The 18188-nt window shown below is 52.4% G+C and overlaps 1 protein-coding gene across 5 annotated transcripts in view; it reads right to left on the bottom strand.

Annotated features, from left to right (window-relative positions):
- Nucleotides 1-15212: 15212 nt before the first annotated feature.
- The window catches only part of PBX3 (PBX homeobox 3), a 105144-nt gene continuing 102168 nt past the window's right edge, over nt 15213-18188 (bottom strand). For 4 of the 5 annotated variants that reach the window (XM_033077129.1, XM_033077127.1, XM_033077128.1 and 1 more), the window contains one exon: nt 15213-16782. In XM_033077129.1, the coding sequence (XP_032933020.1) occupies nt 16690-16782 (93 nt within the window). In that variant the 3' untranslated portion in view covers nt 15213-16689. The remainder of the gene's footprint in view (nt 16783-18188) is intronic. The other variant, XM_033077132.1, reaches the window with a different exon arrangement.

The raw sequence follows: 18188 nt of genomic DNA, 5'->3' as shown, positions 1-18188 counted from the left end.
AGGAAGCAGTGTGAGCCAAGCCCCTGTGCTGGGAGCCAGGTGTGAGTGCTGGCTCCATCCTGGCTCTGCCATTTCCCACCCTGTGCTCCCTGGGGTGCTTTGGGAGGGGACTTGGGATGCACAGCCAGGACTGAGCCACCACCCCTCTGCCCCCGAGGGTCCCCAGCCCGTCACCACACAGCGGGAGCAACAGTTTGTGTGCACAGATTTGGGGGAAAACCGGTTAATACAACAATAGCACTAAACCAGGCACAGAACTTCAAGTACAATTCACAGCAAGAAGTTGTTAATACCTTTATTATGGGATAAAATGTATTCATGATATTAAAGACATCACATTTCTGCCCTGGTGTCACATTTTAGATGTAGCGTAGATAAATGATCTATCACTGTAAGAGATCTACAAAAACCATTAGTAACCATGACATTTTGACGTCAGATTTTAAAAAATTCCTAAGTAATCTTTTTGATTTATGAAATGGTGTCCAGGTTCATCGAGACTGATCTCAGATTTATCACAGCCTGGTTAGAATTATTAATGATTTTCAATTTGTAAATCCAATGCCAGCATGTCCAAGTGCTCTCAGCAAAATCACAGAGAGCTGACAGGGAGATTTTGCTCAATCCATAGTTTTCAGCTCTTGGAGGATTTTGCGGTTAACCCTTGGTGTGCCGGCGCGGCGCAGAGCCATTGTTCTGAGCGGCACAAAGGAGCGGCGATGAGCCAGGGCCCGAGCGCCTGAAACACAGCACTGAGAGACCTCACTCCTGCTCAACACCCCTAAAGACTTAAATTATAATGAGAAGAAAAGCTGATCTAAGCCAAAACAGACAGGCTCGGGTAGCTCTCCCCTACAATTCATCACGGAGCAGATGAAAGGGAGGCAGGGGCAGAGAAAAAAGCACAGGCACGTCTGCATCCCCCAGAGCCAGTGGGAATATCTCTGGAGAAGAAAGCACACCTCGGGAAACAGCCTCCAGAGCCCCAGCAGAACCTGCAGTTGATAATTTAGGGGGCAAACCCTGCAGGGAGGGGTTTGGGGGAGCTCGGGATGCTGAGATGCTCCCTGCAGGGCTGGGCAGGCTCTGTGCCACCACAGCTGCCCTTGCAGGGTCACAGGTGCCACCACAGACACCAGGGTGGCACCTGCCAGCCTCTCCAGGACCAACCCTGCCTCTGCTTCTCAGGATGGTTAAAGGAAACCCACTGTGATCCATCCTTAGGCTGCACACAGCCTGATTATTATTTATTTTAAAATTCCTCTGTCCCACTGGTGTGGATCTCCAAGGCTTTGGGTGGCCCGGGGTCTGCAGCCCCAAAGCACATCCCTGGCTGCCTGCTGAGGGTTCCATCCTGGGCAGGGGCAGCCGCAGGGCTCAGATTTGTTGAACACAGGCAGAGGACGCTGCTCTGTGCACGGTGGGCTCTGGGCTGGCTCTGCTCTCTGCTCTGCAATCCGGGCGGCACAGGAGGGCTGTGCCACTCACAGCCTGTGCACCAGCAAGATTTACAGGTGCTGCTCAGCCTCTGGGTGGGTTTTAGCTCCTCACTGCACGGACATCAGGAAGGCAACATTTCAAGAAGGATAAAATCCCAGTAACCCTCCAGTCCAGCACTGTCACAGCCGCTCAGGCTTCCCAGAGCATGCAGGTGCCTGCAGAGAGTTGGTGTCTGGTTTTCTCTCAAGTGCTCCACCTTAATTGGGCAGGTAAAACTCTATAATTAGGGACCTTAGCTGGGGAATTTTTCTAATCCATCATATCTGCTCCATTATTCAACTCTATCAACTGCAGGGAGAAGCAGGACATTCTTCACAACACTGTCAATATTAGCGTCCTTCAATTACAGAGCATTGTAATGGCAACCTGATGAGGAACTGTGACATGCTGCCTGCAACTCCTAACTTTTGATTAAAGCCTCCCTCCAGATGCTCCCCTTTAATTTGTGGCACAGGTGAGGAAATGCTGGCAGGGAGCAGCGCCGTGGGTGCAGAACAGCCCACAGTGGTTCCAGGGGAGCTCCAGCTGTGTCCCCACCCGTCCCACATGGAACCACGGAACTGGAAATTTGGAAGAGACTGCAAGGCCATGGAGCCCAAGCTGTGCCTGATCCCCCAGCTCCTCCAGGGAGCTGTGGAGGGACAGTGGCCCTGGGCCAGCCCCACCAGGGCCCAGGGAAGCTCTGCAGGCACAGCCCCCTCAGTTCAGCCCTGCTGGGAACCCCCAGGTGTGCAGGGACAGGGACAGAGGTCCAGCCCCTCCTGCTCTGCCCCCTGACGCTGCCTGGGCTGTCTGCAGCTGGCACAGGAGGGGTGGGAGTGCTGAGACCACGGCTGAAAGAGGGGGGTTATTAAGATATTCTTCTGACAGGTTCATTTTCTGAATTCCTCTGGATTATTTCCAGCATTCCAGTTCAATCAGAAAAAAACCTCTTTTCGGGGGTGGGGAGAGGCTGTGGGGCATTTCTTCCCTTTTCTTCTCATTTAGATGGTGAAAGCTAATCCTTTGGAAATCTGAAACAACTTCACAGCTAGCTGTGATGGAGTGCATCACCTCAGAGTGCAAGAGAGGGCAGGGCACCCTGAGAAGCTGCAGCCCTGCAGGAGAGCCCTGCCAGCTCCGGAGCAGCCCAGGCTGCAGCTGCACTCGGTTTGTGTGGCAGGGCTGCGTCAGCTGCAGCTCTGGCAGGGCTACAAGGGGTCTCCTCCTGCTGCAGGACACTCAGTGCCAACCTCCCTGCACCTGAGTCCCTGCAGAGCCCTGGAATGACAGCCTGACCCAGGAGTGCTGGTCACTCTTCACATCATGGTGCCTTTCCAAACAATTGTTATCCCAATGCAAAACCAACACGGCAAGAGGCACACACAGTAATAACCCAGTGAGGAGACATGGCTCTCAAGACATCTACAGACCCCAGATTAAATGAAATTTTGACAGAGAAAAATATGTATTGGCAACATTTCCTGATCCACAATTCAAAGAGAAAATTGAAACCATATTTCCGTAAGAATCAGACACTGGAAAGAAGTTCTTAATAAACAAAAAGAGACAGGTCATGTAATTCACTCCCTTTTCCTCTTTTCCATTTGTTGGCCAGGAACAATTAAGAGTCAAGGAAAGAAGGTTTTTAACTGAAAATTTGTACTTGAGTCTGATAAAATCAATTTGGAAAGAAGTTTCCCAGCTGCAAGGCTGAATATTTATGTCTGGAGATGTAAGGAACATTCCAAAATATTAAATAATTTGCAAAACCAAAGCTACTGGGTTTGGGTTGAAATCCTCTGGTCTGCAGCCTCCTCTCCACCTCGCTTTTAACAGCACCATCAGAAGAATCCAGAGGTGGAGAGGACTGAGGGGCACTGCTCTCCTTGTTTGGTCAGGGCCACATTAAACATCCCTCCTGGAAGGGTCAGTGATGCTGGACCTGTTTCCATGCTCAGTTACCCCAAGTCAAACACACCTGCCCAGGGTGACTCGGGTACAGGGTGCTAGGAGATCTCTCTTCATTCCAGAGCCACTGCCCTAAGCTCAGAATTTTTTCCCCTGGATTTTCTGCTCTAATTGTTCCCAGGACATAAAGCTTTGCCACTGCATTCTTTTGTTCATTTGAAAATTCTCGCCCTTTCTCCTAAGTAAAAACTGAAGGAAAATAAATAATTTTTTTTTAGAAGTGTGGAAATCCTTAGGATCCCCTCACCTCACAGAAGATAACCTGGAGATGCAGTGGCACAGGGAGAAGCACTTTGTTCCTGTCCAGGCCCAGAGGAGCAGAGCAGCCCCTGGTGTGACCCTGAGCCCCCCGGACCCCCCAGCCCAGGAGCAGCTCCAGGAGGGACGGGGGAGCTGTGCTGGTGACGTGCACAGGGGCAGCCACTGGTCCTCCTGCACAGCAGAGTGACATGAATTAGCGTGTGACAGTGACAGAAAATGGAAAAGAATGGCCCTGCAAATGCAGTTACAAGAGAAAAGCAAATTGATTTAGTGGACATATGAGTATTTTTGAGAGAGAAGGCAAGAGAGCTGCCTGACATATTCCAAGATACCCCACGATTGCCTCTCTTAAGGAGATGTCATTCAGATTTCCCTGAACTAGCCTTTAAATTAGTTCTATAAATAGATCGGGCACTGGCAGTATTTACAGTGTGAGCATCAGGTGAAAAACTACAGCGGCTGCGGCTGCTGCTCCTCTCACCTTGCGCCCGCCCCGCTGGAGGTTAACTCTGATTTCCATGTTAATGCCGCCTCGATCCCAATGGCTGCCATTTGTCAAATTAACATTCATTTCAACAACCCAAAAGTGAGAGCTTTTAAACATTAATTCACAACTATGAGCTCTTCTCAGCACATTATTGCGTTACTGTGATGAAACAAACTGCCTATGGAAAGATATAGATGGTGCTGGGAATGCTGGCACGGCGGGTGGGAGCGCAGGGCACGGCCCCAGGGCTGGCAGAGGTGGCACAGAGGGAGCCAGGAGCCCCCAGACCCAAGAGCCGCTGTGTCCCCCCCTGTCCCCGGGTTTGGCAATGCCAGCTCACCTGCCCGCTCCTCCCGGCCGGAGGGAGCAGGAACCGAGCGGTTCCAGACAAGAGATTATCATCTGAAAGATTTAAATCGGAGCTATTTTGAGTCTGCAATTATTCCAGCGCTCACCATGACTGATCAGTGTGCTGTCTCTGATTAACAAGACAAATTAGGGGAAGGCCCTGGCTGCGCTGCCCGAGGGTGCGGACAAAGGCAGGATGCGCCCCTGGGACATCCCCGGGCGTGTGTCCCTCCCTGCATCCCCGGGCCACACCAGGCCCAAAATCCGCCGTGCCCCCGGGTCCGGCGGGATCGGGGGGACAGCCAGACCCCAGAAATCCCGAGGGAACCCGAGGAACCCCCGCGCCCTCAGCTCCGTGTGCGCACCGCAAACCCCGCACCGTGCGCAGCCCCGGCACGGCTCGGCACGGCTCGGCACGGCCCTGGCCCGGTCACTGCTGTCCCCAGGGCCCGGCTCTGCCTCCCCTCCCTCCGGCACACCCGGGTCCCTTCCCCACGCCTCATCCCTCCCATCCTGTTTTCCAGCCTGGTTGGAGCTCCAGTGGAATTCAGCGATGAGTTTTACTGATGCATCTCCTTCTCAGCCACCATCTCTGGGAACGTGTGCCAACGGTGCTGCAGGACGGGATTTCCTCTCTCTTCTCGGAATGAGAAGGGACAGAGGGGACCCTGTGCCCGGGAGGTGCCCGAGGTGCTGGCGCTGGAGCCCAGAGCTGCAGCACCCAGCCAGGCGTGCCAGGGCTCCGGTGGCACCACATCCACATCTGCTCTCCCGGCTTTCCTGAGGTCAATCTCCCCACAAAAGCACAGACAGACACCTACAGCTCAACTACATCTGGCTCCTGACCGAATCCAGAGCCGTAATTCAATCAAGATGTTCTGCTGACACCATAAAGCGGGGGAGCAGCGAGTGTAAATGCCAGCAGAACCCGAGACTGAATTACAGCTGCACTGCCGCTCCAGACACGCCGTGCTCAGACACAGGGGAACAGAGTCCTCTTTGTTAAACTAATTATTTTAATACATAGAAGGAGAGGACAGAAAGGACCTGTTAAATATTTACCATTTCAGGCCTTTTCTTGCCGGACATTTTTTCACTGTTGATATAAGCTGCTCTGTGCCGCAGTTAAACCTGCCCATAAAAATGGAAAGGTTCGAAGTGTGCATGACATATTTCAGGGGGACAGGGTGACTCCAGGGGCTGGTAATGAAGCCCAGAGCCTCTCACCTCAGTGGCACTGGTTTGAATCCAAGCACCATTCCCATCTGCAGGTGGTTTAGCTGTGTCCCTGCTCTGTCCCCACGGGCCTGGCTGTCCCATCAGAGGGCTCAGGAATTCAGGGGAAGGGGCTCCAGCGCTCCCTTCCACTTTTGGGACCCCCAGAACAAGCAGAGCCCACGCTGCCCACACTGTCTGTCCATCTGTCCCTCCGTCTGTCTGCCCACAAAACCAGCCCTCCGTTCCCAGCCCCAGCTCCATCCTCAGCCCAACGGGGTGGGATCGCTGCTGCCCCTGCCCAGGGCTCCTCTGAGGAGCTCAAATTCTGCACATCTCAGCAAAAACTCTGGGAAGAACTCAAATATGCAGCAGCACTGATTTTCCATGTGGGTGCATTGCCATTAGGCTTACCCATTAATGAGAATAATAGTAATTGTTATGATAATGATGATTATAGAGACTACTTCATATTTACTGAGGTTGGAAATATCTAAACCAAACCCTTGCACAAGCCATGTGCTTTTATCAAAGCCATTAATGTCTGAGATAACATTTTTTAATGCCAAATTTTCTATGAAAACGTATATTTATATCAAGAAAATTAAATTTCAGCTTAAGGTTCTTATTATAAATAAAAGAAAATAAGTCAATAAAACAATAAATATTTAACTGAATGAAGCAGAAATTATATTCAATTATATTTTCTTTAAAACTCAATTTATCTGCCAATATTTTCTTTAAATGCTCATGTTACTTTTTCACTTACTAACAATAAATGCCTGGATGCATTTCAAAGTGGTGCCTTTTCTATTATTTCATTTCCTGGAGTCCTCGGCTTGAAAGGACATTAATAGCACACTATAAATAAAATTTTTAAAAAAAGTTACTTAAGGATTTACAGCTGAGGATTTCTATGGAAACAAACCAAAGAGGGGAGTTTGCATCAGGATGGGGGTGGGGGATGGAAACAAAGAGCTGAAAAGGGGAACCAAACTTCAGCTGCCACACGGCAGCCGCAGATCCTCCTGTCCCGGCTCTGTAGGGATCACCAGGGTGGGGGCACACGGGCACAGCCACTGGCTCCTGGTGCTGCTCTGGCACGGGAACACGGAGGCACAGGGCTGCTTTGGGCTGCCAAGCCCTGCCTGCACCCCAGATGAGAGCTGCAGGAAAGTTGCAGGGGTGACCCCACATACCAGGGCACCGTGGGACACTGGGATGCCATGGGACATTGGGGCACCACAGGACACTGGGACACCACAGGACACTGGGATGCCATGGGACACTGGGACACTGGGACACCACAGGACACTGGGACACAGGGACACTGGGACACCACAGGACACTGGGACACCACAGGACACTGGGATGCCACAGGACACTGGGACGCCACAGGACACTGGGATGCCATGGGACACTGGGACACCACAGGACACTGGCACACCACAGGACACTGGGACACCACAGGACACTGGGATGCCATGGGATACTGGGACACCACAGGACACTGGGATGCCATAGGACACTGGGATGCCATGGGACACTGGGACACAGGGACACTGGGACACCACAGGACACTGGGACACCACAGGACACTGGGATGCCATGGGATACTGGGACACCACAGGACACTGGGATGCCATAGGACACTGGGATGCCATGGGACACTGGGACACTGGGACACTGGGACACTGGCACACCACAGGACACTGGGATGCCATGGGACACTGGGACAGGGACACTGGGACACCACAGGACACTGGGACACCACAGGACACTGGGATGCCATGGGACACTGGGACACCACAGGACACTGGGACACCACAGGACACTGGGACGCCACGGGACACTGGGACACCACAGGACACTGGGATGCCATGGGACACAGGGACACCACAGGACACTGGGACACCACAGGACACTGGGATGCCATGGGACACAGGGACACTGGGACACCACAGGACACTGGGACACAGGACACTGGGACACCACAGGACACTGGGATGCCCTGGGACCATGATCTTGGGGCGTCTCCTTGCCCCAGCTGCCTCTGTGCCCCCGGGATGTGAGCAGCAGCCAGCAGAGGGGAATGGTTCCATCGCCAGCTCTCACAAATGGGAAGCGGATTTCCAAGTGAGAGGAACCAAAATGACTTGCGTAACATAGGAAACAATTCAACAATCAAAAAATCTTTCACTACTTAATAGGATTTTATAAATTGAATTATCTGTGTAAGCGCTGGCAGTCCGAGCCGATCAATCCATTAAGGGATGCCAGCCCCAGTGGGAGGGTGGGTGCTGCTGGAGGGCACCTGGCTCCTCTCACACCCCCAGACCCCCAGGGGCAGGGCTGTGCCCCCAGCCTGGCACTGCTCCTGTGGGACAGCCCTGCTCTGGCTGGGGACCCCAGCTTCACTCTCATTGCCGCAGCTGGGACATGGGCCAGTCCAGCTCTGTGTTTGTGCAGCCAGAGGGCCCTGGGGACAGGCAGAGCTCTGGGTGTCCCCTCTGTCACCAGTGTTTTTGTTGAGGCTCCTGCAATCTGCCTCTCCCTTGGAGTGTGCACTGACACAGAGGGTGCAGCAGGTTATTGATGGCGTGTAGGACCAGGTGTTCACAGACGAAAGGTTAGTTTATTAATCCTCTGGGAGACCTTATGAAAAACAAATTCAGGTAAACAACATATTTTTCTTGACTGCTTTCAAGATTTAAGGCAGGGATCCTGTTCTTGGAGTCTCTTCGACGCATTTCCATTGCACTCTGTTATTACATTCTTCAAAAAAGAGAGATTGCTTCTCGTGCCACATTCTGGGAGAGAGAAACCTAATTGAATCTGCTGCCCATGTGGCTGGACAGCATCTCCTTCCCAGTTATGGATGGGCTGGAGAGTCTCTGAAGCACACAAGGCACTGTTCTGCTGGGTGCCTGCAGTGCACGCTGCGTCCCTTCCCGGTGCCCACCAGCTCAGTGCCTGTGGTGCCAGCCACAGACATTCCCTCTGCACCCAGAGCAGGTTCTGCTGTGGCTTTGTCCAGCCAAGATGGGGTAAAGATGGGTTTCCAAGTGAAGCCTCCTGTGAGTCCCCTCCAGGGAGGAGCTGGGGTCGCTGGGGGCTCTCGGGGGTGGCACAGACACTCCCCAGCCCCTGCACCCCACAGTGCCCAGAATCACCTCCCCCCCCTCCCAGCACTGCCCTGGACACGGCAGGACAAACCCCCAGCCTGGAGCCCACCACGGAGCCCACTGAGGAACCAGCTCCAGGTGGCTGCCCTGGGACCAGTGGGGACCAGTGGGGGTTAATTTGAGGAGGAATCCACAGGGAGTGCAGGACACTGTACACTGCTTCATGCAGGCTCTGAGCATGGTGCTCAGGGGAGAGAAATCCCTGTGGCCTGTTTATGACCACTGGAACTTGATTAAGCACTGAACTTTAATTAATTGACTGGCTTGGAGTAATAAGTTGTGCGGATTTGCTCTGCCCAACGAAGAGGTGAATAGTTAATTCACATGAACTGTCAGGTGTGAGGGGCGCCGTGGCACCAGCCCCACCATCGATCAGACGGGGCGCAGACACCGGCGCTGCCCGCACCCCTCCCCAGCCCCTGCTCTGACGCGTCCTGGACCCCTCCCCACGACCCCAGACCCTGCCTGGAGCCGCTGGGAGCTCTCAGCTGGAGTGCTCAATCACCTGCAGTGGGGCATTGCCTCTGTTCCCCGGGGATCTGGGGACCCGTGGGACCCCTGTCCCCTCCAGGCATTGCCCAGCTGTGGGCAGAGGTGGGACAGGGATTTTCCTGCCAGTCCTGAGTGCCACCCCACTCCTGGCCTTTCCCTGCAGTGCCTGGGGAGCATTCCAAATGTCAGCTCCCCATCCGCTTCCATTCCTTCCCCACCAAAGAGTCAAGGCTCTGAGGTGAATCCCCTCAGCCCAGTGTGTGCTGCAGAGGCAGGAGCAGTGGCCAGGAGGAGGAAGAGGGCAGGAGGAGGAAGAGGGCAGGAGGAGGAAGAGAGGAGGAGGAGGAAGAGGGCAGGAGGAGGAAGAGGACAGGAGGAGGAAGAGGGCAGGAGGAAGGAAGAGGGCAGGAGGAGGAAGAGAGGAGGAGGAGGAAGAGGGCAGGAGGAGGAAGAGGGCAGGAGGAGGAAGAGAGGAGGAGGAGGAAGAGGGCAGGAGGAGGAAGAGGGTAGGAGGAGGACGAGGGCAGGAGGAGGACGAGGGCAGGAGGAGGGAGAGGGCAGGAAGAGGCTTCCCCTCCAGGATGGGCTGGAGCAGGAGGGCGAGGCCCCAGCGCACATGCCCTGCCTGTGCTCCAGCGTGCCTCTCCTGCTCCTTAAATTGATTGGCACTTTCTATTTGAGGAAAAATGAGTTCTTAAAATTGAAATACTGGTTATTGTTATGGTAATACAGCGAGGCTGTGGCAGCAGAGATTTTAAGATACAAAAAGGGTTAGTTTGAATCAAGCAGCTGAGAGGTGAGTCTGTATGAAGTACTCAGGACTAATGAGTTCCGAGGGATCCACGTATGGGGTCCGGACCCCTTAATGCTGCTGATTCAAGTGGTGGGTGCAGGTAATCACCAAGATAACCCGAGGCCTCTGGGATCATTACTGCTTTATCACATTTTGTATAAAATATTTTCGGCCTCATTTAGGATGTCAGCCTCTATCAAACATTTCCTGGCGCTGGGAGAGCGGCGCAGCCCTGCGGCTCCAGCGTACCTGGGACCTGCACCATCCCCTCCTGGCCAGCACACCTGGGACCTGCACCATCCCCTCCTGGCCAGCACACCTGGGACCTGCACCATCCCCTCCTGGCCAGCACACCTGGGACCTGCACCATCCCCTCCTGGCCAGCACACCTGGGACCTGCACCATCCCCTCCTGGCCAGCGTACCTGGGACCTGCACCATCCCCTGCTGGCCAGCACACCTGGGACCTGCACCGTCCCCTCCTGGCCAGCGTACCTGGGACCTGCACCATCCCCTCCTGGCCAGCACACCTGGGACCTGCACCATCCCCTCCTGGCCAGCACACCTGGGACCTGCACCATCCCCTCCTGGCCAGCTCACCTGGGACCTGCACCATCCCCTCCTGGCCAGCACACCTGGGACCTTCACTGCTCTCTCCAGGCTGCTGTACCTGGAACCCTCCTGTCCCACCCTGGCCTCTCTGAGGGGGCAGTGGTGCTGAACAGATTTGTGAATAATGTGAGAACAAAAGTATTGAGCCATATTAGCAGGACATAGTGACTGATTCCCAACATCTGTTATTGCTTTCTCTCATCTGTACCTGAAATTAGCAATTTAGAGCCCATACCTTTATTTGGAAAATAATAGTACAGAATTATAAAAGTTTAATATGCTCTCAGTAAAATGAAAAATGAGCAGTTATGATATTGTCTAACACTTTCAAATGTGTTTATTAATTCATGTTTTAAATCATAAGTTTCATTCTGCAGGAGAGTCATACACAGCAATAAGCAAGTTTTAAAATATTAATGAATAAACAATATTTCTCTATTGAAATATAACATGCTTCTTTGAACAATGTACCAATGGTAATAAATCACAACCAGCAGAAAATTGCATTTCATATTTAATACAACTTGAACTCTGCCTTTTTATAAATTATATCTTTTTTGTTTAATTGGCATCAGTTCAGATCTAGCAGATTGCTAATAAAATTCTGGATTTCCATACTTAATGACGCGTGCTCTTTATGCTGAATTTTACCACCAAAAAAATGCAACCTTTTATTCTACAAAGAGCAGGCAGTGATAGGTGATCTCGCACCAGGGGCAGTGGCTCTCCAAAGCCCCGCTGTCCCCGCAGCCAGGCGTGGCCGTGTGGCACACTGAGGGTCCCTTCCCCTCCGGGGGTCCCTGTCCCAGCGATGTGCTCATGGGGACACCCCCGCGTCCCCACACACCCCAGGAACCGGGGCACACCTCAGCACCCGCGACAGCACCGCGGAGAGGAATGAAAGTAATTGGGTTTAATTAGCCTGCGCAAACACGATCCTTAAATTCGTCGCCACATGAGGGTTTTGGCAGTCTCCAATAAATTAATCCTTTTTATTATATCAATGACAGGAAGATGATCAAATAGGCTTTGATATAGATTTGGGGATTTAGCACCTAGTAGCGCTCTGACATGCTTGAACTTGTTCCTCCTGCTGCTGCTGCTGGAGGCAAGAACGAGCCGCGAGCGGCGGCGCTTCCGAGCGGCCCCGGGCGGAGCGGCTGGGGACGCGCCGCAACTTTGAACAGAAGTTTGTCTGCAGGATTTGTTGGGAAAGTTGTGTTTCCAGAGGGCAGGGTGACGTGAGGAGAGGTGTGGGAGGAAGGCAGACGAGGAGCAGCGCTGAGCGATCCCAGCCCGGCTCCCCGCCCTGCCGGGGCGCACGGAGCGCGCACATGGAGCCCGGCGCACATCGGAGCCCGCACCGCTCCGAGCCCGGGATCGGCTCTGCTGCTGCTGCAGGGCCCTGCCACAGCCGGTCCTGTGCCCCCGACTGGGACATAGCCCGGACTGTGGCTCGAACTGCCAGCCCCATCCTCCTACTGTCCCAGCGGCTTTGTCACTCAGGGGAAACAAATCCGCTGGCACCGGGCGGCCCGGGGTGCCCGCAGAAGGTGAGGGGCCCGATATCCCAGCTGGGAAGGCCAGGAGACTGGGTCAGCTGCCATCCCAGGTATCCCCCATCCTCCCTGGGCACGATGGCCCAGGATCTGATGCACACAAAACCTTCTCCAACCCTCGCAACCAAGGAAAGGATCGCTGGGTGGGAATTCTAATCATATATTATATTACCATGTCATATTAGACTAATAAAATCCTAATATGATACAGGAATGGGGAGCATATCATAACTCCTCTGTGGCTAATACAATGCAGGCAATAAATCACTCCAGGGCTTATCCTTAACAATTGTATCAGAGCTTTCTGTGTCACACTGATAACTCAGTCCCTCTGATCTAATGGTTCACTTTTCTTCACAGTCCATATGGCAGTGACATTAAAGCTAATGAAATAAAATAAAATTTGCCAATCTTTGAAGAATTCCATTCTTTAAAAAAGATGTATTTTATTAACACAAACTGGAAACATCTTCAGTTACTCATGGTTACTTTTATCACACTGGAAATACACGGCACAGGTATTGGCAGTGGCATTGCACATCAGCTCCCGTGTGCTCAGGACGTGGCTGCAGGGTCACACAGCACTGGTCAGCCTCACACACGTGGTGACAAGCCAGAGCTGCCCTCCCAAGGTCTCCCCAGCCCTTCCCTTCCTGGCCCCAGGATCCCTCGCTGCATCCAAGCCTGGACACACAGGGGGAGCTTGTCACTGCTCCACGGCCAGCAGAGGAAGGTTTGCTGTTCTCTGGGGGGCTGTGAGGCCGTGGGGTGCTCCCATGGCCTGGCAGGTCACAGCCAGAGGCACTGTGTCTCCCCAGGTGCAGGGCTCCTCACAGCTCTGCTGCAGGACACCCGTGGGCAGTGGCCGTGCCAGGGTCCCCACGGTCCCCACGGTCCCCACGGTCCCCAGGCACAGCTCACACGGAGCTGGGCTGGTCCCACAAGTGGCTGTCGAGCCGTGCCCAGGGGAGCACTGTGGGTCTCTCCTCCAGACACCCTGTGCCTGTCCCGGTGATGGATGCCTTGTCAGGTCAGTGCCGGGCACAGGAGACGGCGATTCCTGGGACCCGCTGCAAATCCTCCTTCAGGTCCTGCTGTGCTCCACACAGGGTGTGAGGGCTGGCACCTCCCATGGCTGCTGGGCTCTGGCTGCAGGGCTCTCGTGTGCCAAACGCTCAAAGGTGGGCGCAGGGAGTGAGGATGGTGCTGTGCTGGCAGGGTGGGAGGGCTGAGGGTCTCCTCCCCTGGTGCAGCCGCTGCTCCTGCGAGGCTCCGACGGCCCTTCAGGGCGCAGCTACCGGGTGAAACACAATTTACCATCAGCAGCTTGATCCTAGTACTGGTGCTGGCAGTAAACCTCCCTGATGCGTGATCAGGCCTCAAGGATAAGATGTTTATTATTTACCATGGAACCACGTGGCTGCTCTCCAACGTAAGGAAAAGCCAAATTGCACTTGTAATTCAAAGGGACCCAAAGCCTTAATGCTGCAAAGCAGCAGCTAATGATGCCCAGCGGGCGTGGGGCACGCAAGGACGGCCCAAAGGTTGTTGATGGCCTTCCTATGAACCTCCTCAGTGTGTGACAGGTCCTTGCCTGTGGCCAGCAGAGATGTGATCAAGATGAGGGACGTCTGAGTGTTCATTACGCTGCCTACTACGCCTCCGCTGACACACTTTACATTTAAAATATAAAATACCGTTTCCACTGAGCTGTAGCACGAACACTGAGCGTGTGGACTTGGGGAGCTCCATTAGCAAATGCAAATTGTTGAGTGCTTTGTCCTCAGCATGCAGAAGTCTTCGGCAGTCCACAGTCCCCACCTGCCCCGGCTTCCCTTAACTGATAACAAAGGCTTTGCAATGCATGTCTAGCTATTTACTTGTTTATTTAAATGCACCACCTGTAGAAGAAGCAGCACTGTTCAGTTCCAAACCTGATCGAGGTGAGTCTGCTCTGCGACGAGAGCAGCAGCAGCCACTGGTGCATGAGAGCGTGGGGTGCAGTGTCACCACGGCCCAGGGGGAGAGCGGGAGAACAAAGGTACTCCACAAAACAACCTGATACAAGAATTGCTGAGAAAAGCTGAACCACAAGCTCATTGAATCATGCAAATAATTGTTCAGCCCCCAAAACAACACCTGAAGGCTTGAACAGCCAGAGGGAAGGGAAGCTGATGGCCCAGCAGCTCCTCAGAGCCCGGTGAGCGCTCAGCCTCCTCCTGCCTAGCTGCACTAACCCAGTAGTGAGTACTTATATTTATCAAAGACCATTTGCTGCAAGTGATTAACGTTAATTTGATTTCCTGTGAGTCAATTTCCTTGAGATATGGTAAATAGGCTATTACCTGTTATTGACCTTTACTTTATTAAAAAGACTTAAAATTAGCATTTATATATATACGTCCTTCCAAAAAAGTTTTTTTAATAAAGAAAAATATTTTTATAATCACATTAGACTTGCTAGCTGAGGCTATAGCTCCAAAGTTAATGTTAAATAAAAATGGTAATTAAGAGTGAATATGATGATGGTTTTTAAACTCATCTAAAGGCCTGACCCCTTCCTTTACCTCCACTTGATTTGTGGCTCCCAAGCAGAGCAGGGTGGCAGCGGAGGCAGGCGCTGGCAGGTGGAAGCCTTTGCCCAGGATGTGCCTCTCCCAGGATCTCCAATTCTCTCCTGCCAAGAGGGCACAAGGACCTGCTGGTGTTTAAAGAGATGCTCAGCTCCTGCTCCATGCCAGCTCGCTCTTCTGGAGACCAACACATCTCCTCGGGCTGACTTCAACTGAGCAGGAAGAAATTACGTCAACGTTTGATCATGAAAGCAAAAAGTTTATTCATGTTTGAAACTACATATAACTACCACGAGGAAGACTTTTCAATCCAGGGTGTAATCCAGTTAGAAAGTAACACGAAACGGTTTAATACATTAGAATCACTGCCACAAATTATTTTCATGACTCAATCAGTTTCAGAATCGCATACAATACAAAAGAGAGAGAGAAAGGGCCCCTGCAATCCAGGGGGATGTACAGTACTGAATACTGAAGTCTGTATGCATTACAATTAGTTGTTGGTTTTTGCGTGTATTAGTAACAAGATGAAGAACATTCAAAATGCTTCTCAGTATTTACAACAGTTGCACTGTTTTGTGTCCAACCTAAGACCCCATGTTTCCACTTCCGCTTCTTTAGCAGTTGCCAAGGCAACCCTGATTTGTAGGAGATTACAATGTACATTACATTTCGTGGGGAAACAAAGAGTTAATTACAAGATGCAAAAAGATAAGAAAGAGACAAACTACAGCGTGAGTATCGTTCAGAGGTAGTAAGTGAGCACTCTAAGCTACAGAACATGTTGAAAGTCTATTGGTTTGTATGAGTTCGCATGAGGTAATAAAGCTGTGTTTGATTGGTGAGATGTATAAATACTCTTTTGCTACACTATGTACAACACTCCATATCACGGTGCTTTTTCCTTTCCTTTTGCTTTGTTTGTGGTTGGCTGCCAAGCAGAGGCACCAGCCCTTGGCAGGCGTGGGTAGCACCCAGCTCGTACTGTAAAACCCCGGGCGGTGGCGTGCACAGAGACCAGCAGCAAGAGTCGGCGTCTCCCAAAACAACCTGTGTCCGTGCCGGGCTAGGAGAGGAGACTCGGGCTCCGGGGGGGCTTTAGCAAGAAAAGATGCTCCTGGCTTCCAATCTAATTTGTAAGACAATAGATCTCAACAAAAAAAAAAAAAATGTGACGAATAAGGATTCTTAAACACGACCATTGTTAACCGAAATAACTGAACAGCTCTTTTTATTCCAGCTCTGTGAGAGATATGAAAAGATGAAACACAATCAAAGTCTGTGATTCCTGTCGACTTTCCATGGAAATATGCACACAATTAAATTTGGGTGAGGCGGTTCTTTGTGTCTGCTCTTGCTACTGAGGTTAAGCTTGTCCTGTACTTTTACCCTTAAGGCCAAGTAATTGGCAACTGTTAGACCAACATCATTAAAACTGCTGACAATAAATTATGATAAAATAGTTACAGGGCTATAAACAATGCTAAATCTTGGCCTAATTGGATAAAGTGCTTTTTAACATTGTGTGTTTTAAGTATAAATACAAATGATTATGATACCTTTAAAAAACAGATTTACCAAGTTTTCTAATAAGACAAGGTTTTACAGTAAAGCTGTAGGTGGTTGGCTACAAAAAAACTCTTTCCTTTTTCTCCTGCAACTCTGAATGCGCTAATCAAGGCATCTCAGCTCAGGGAAAAAGTGTTGCTAGGAGATTAGTTAGAGGTATCCGAGTGCACACTTCCCGGCCCTTCTGTAGGGGAAGTCACAGAAGATGGAGTGGTTGCGTCCTGCCAGCCTCCATTAGCCTGCAAAGGCAAAAACAAGTCAATTGATACCATTGCGCATATTAATGACACCAGGCTGGCGGCGGGGCTGAGGGAAGGGAATTGTCCCGCACCCCTCCGGCTGCAGCAGGCCGGGGAAAGCAGGAGCCCTTCAGCCAGATGCTGGCTGCAGTCAGGGCTGTGGGGTTCTACAGAAATTATCCCTGCTCTAACGAGGAACATCCCTTCACCGGCACTTCGGCTGTCTCCCGTGAGGAGACCAGCCTGGGGCAATCCGCGTTTAACCCCCGCGTGTCCCCTCGGCTCCCGGAGCTCGGAAAGGCCTTTCCCCAGCGGCAGGGCCCTGGGCACAGCTGCCCCGCCTGGTTCGGTGCACATTCCCCGGGGAAGGGCACCCAGGATCGGTTTCCAGCTCCGTGCAGGCACGGCCGCTCCGGCCCGTCCGTGCCTCACTGCGGCCCTGCCGCCCCAGCCCTGCCTCAGCACGAGCAGCGCACCAACAAATTTGCCTTATGTCTCGGCCAATCGAGGCAATTGCTGGAATCAATGTCTGATCGGATTTCGGCTGTGGCAGACAGCTTGTCGCTACATATTTTTATGTCAGTCAAGAAGAGGGAGGCGCGGGGCTCGTGAGTTGGGGGACGCTGAGTGGAAGTGACGGGGAGGCCTCAGCGCGGGGCCGCCACAGCGCCCCGGCCGCGCCGCCGCTGCCCCCGGCCCTGCCGCGGCAACGGGAGCAGGGAAACGAGGAAATGTGCCAGGGAATTGTGCTCCTGGGGCTCCGCCACCCAAACCCCCCCGGGCCGGGGGACACCGGGGACAGCTCCGGTGTGGCGGGGACCCCTCGCACCCACAGCGGGCTCATCCATCACGGGCAGAGAGCGCGGGGCGGCGGCACCGGGAGAGCAGCCTCGGTAATTATCTGCTCGGCAGATAAAACAGCAAACAGCGCGGCTCCCTCCTGACAAACCCAGCGCTTTTCCCTTCAGTGACACTGGAGGCAGCCCCGACACCGCCCTGCTCAGGCACAGCGAGCGGGCACGCACCCGGCTCGGGGCGGGCAGCACCGCGAGTTTCCATTTTGTAAAGATACGGGAATCTACTCCCAGAAAGAAAAACTCTTGTGCAGATATGAGTCTAAAGATATTCCATCTGAAGTAAACATCATTCCTCTTTTATCCAAATTTATAAACAACAAATGTACAATATTTTTACTCAGCTTGGCAGCTGGAAGAGAGGTTGTCAGCAAGCATTCTTTTTTTCAAATAAATTAATCCTTACTCTGGTGGTTTGAGATTATGCACTGTATTATACAACAGCGCCTTATCAGGCCTCATCAGTGAAGATGGAATTCATGTCTGTAAAATGCTGCAGGCAATCACAGTTTCATATTTTATCATGTTGATAAGGATATCGCAAATTCTCTG

The sequence above is a fragment of the Catharus ustulatus genome, chromosome 21 (assembly GCF_009819885.2).
Source record: "Catharus ustulatus isolate bCatUst1 chromosome 21, bCatUst1.pri.v2, whole genome shotgun sequence".
In the NCBI taxonomy this organism is placed as follows: domain Eukaryota; kingdom Metazoa; phylum Chordata; class Aves; order Passeriformes; family Turdidae; genus Catharus; species Catharus ustulatus.
Note: the sequence above shows the minus strand (reverse complement) of the source record. Positions and strands in the feature narration are given on the sequence as shown.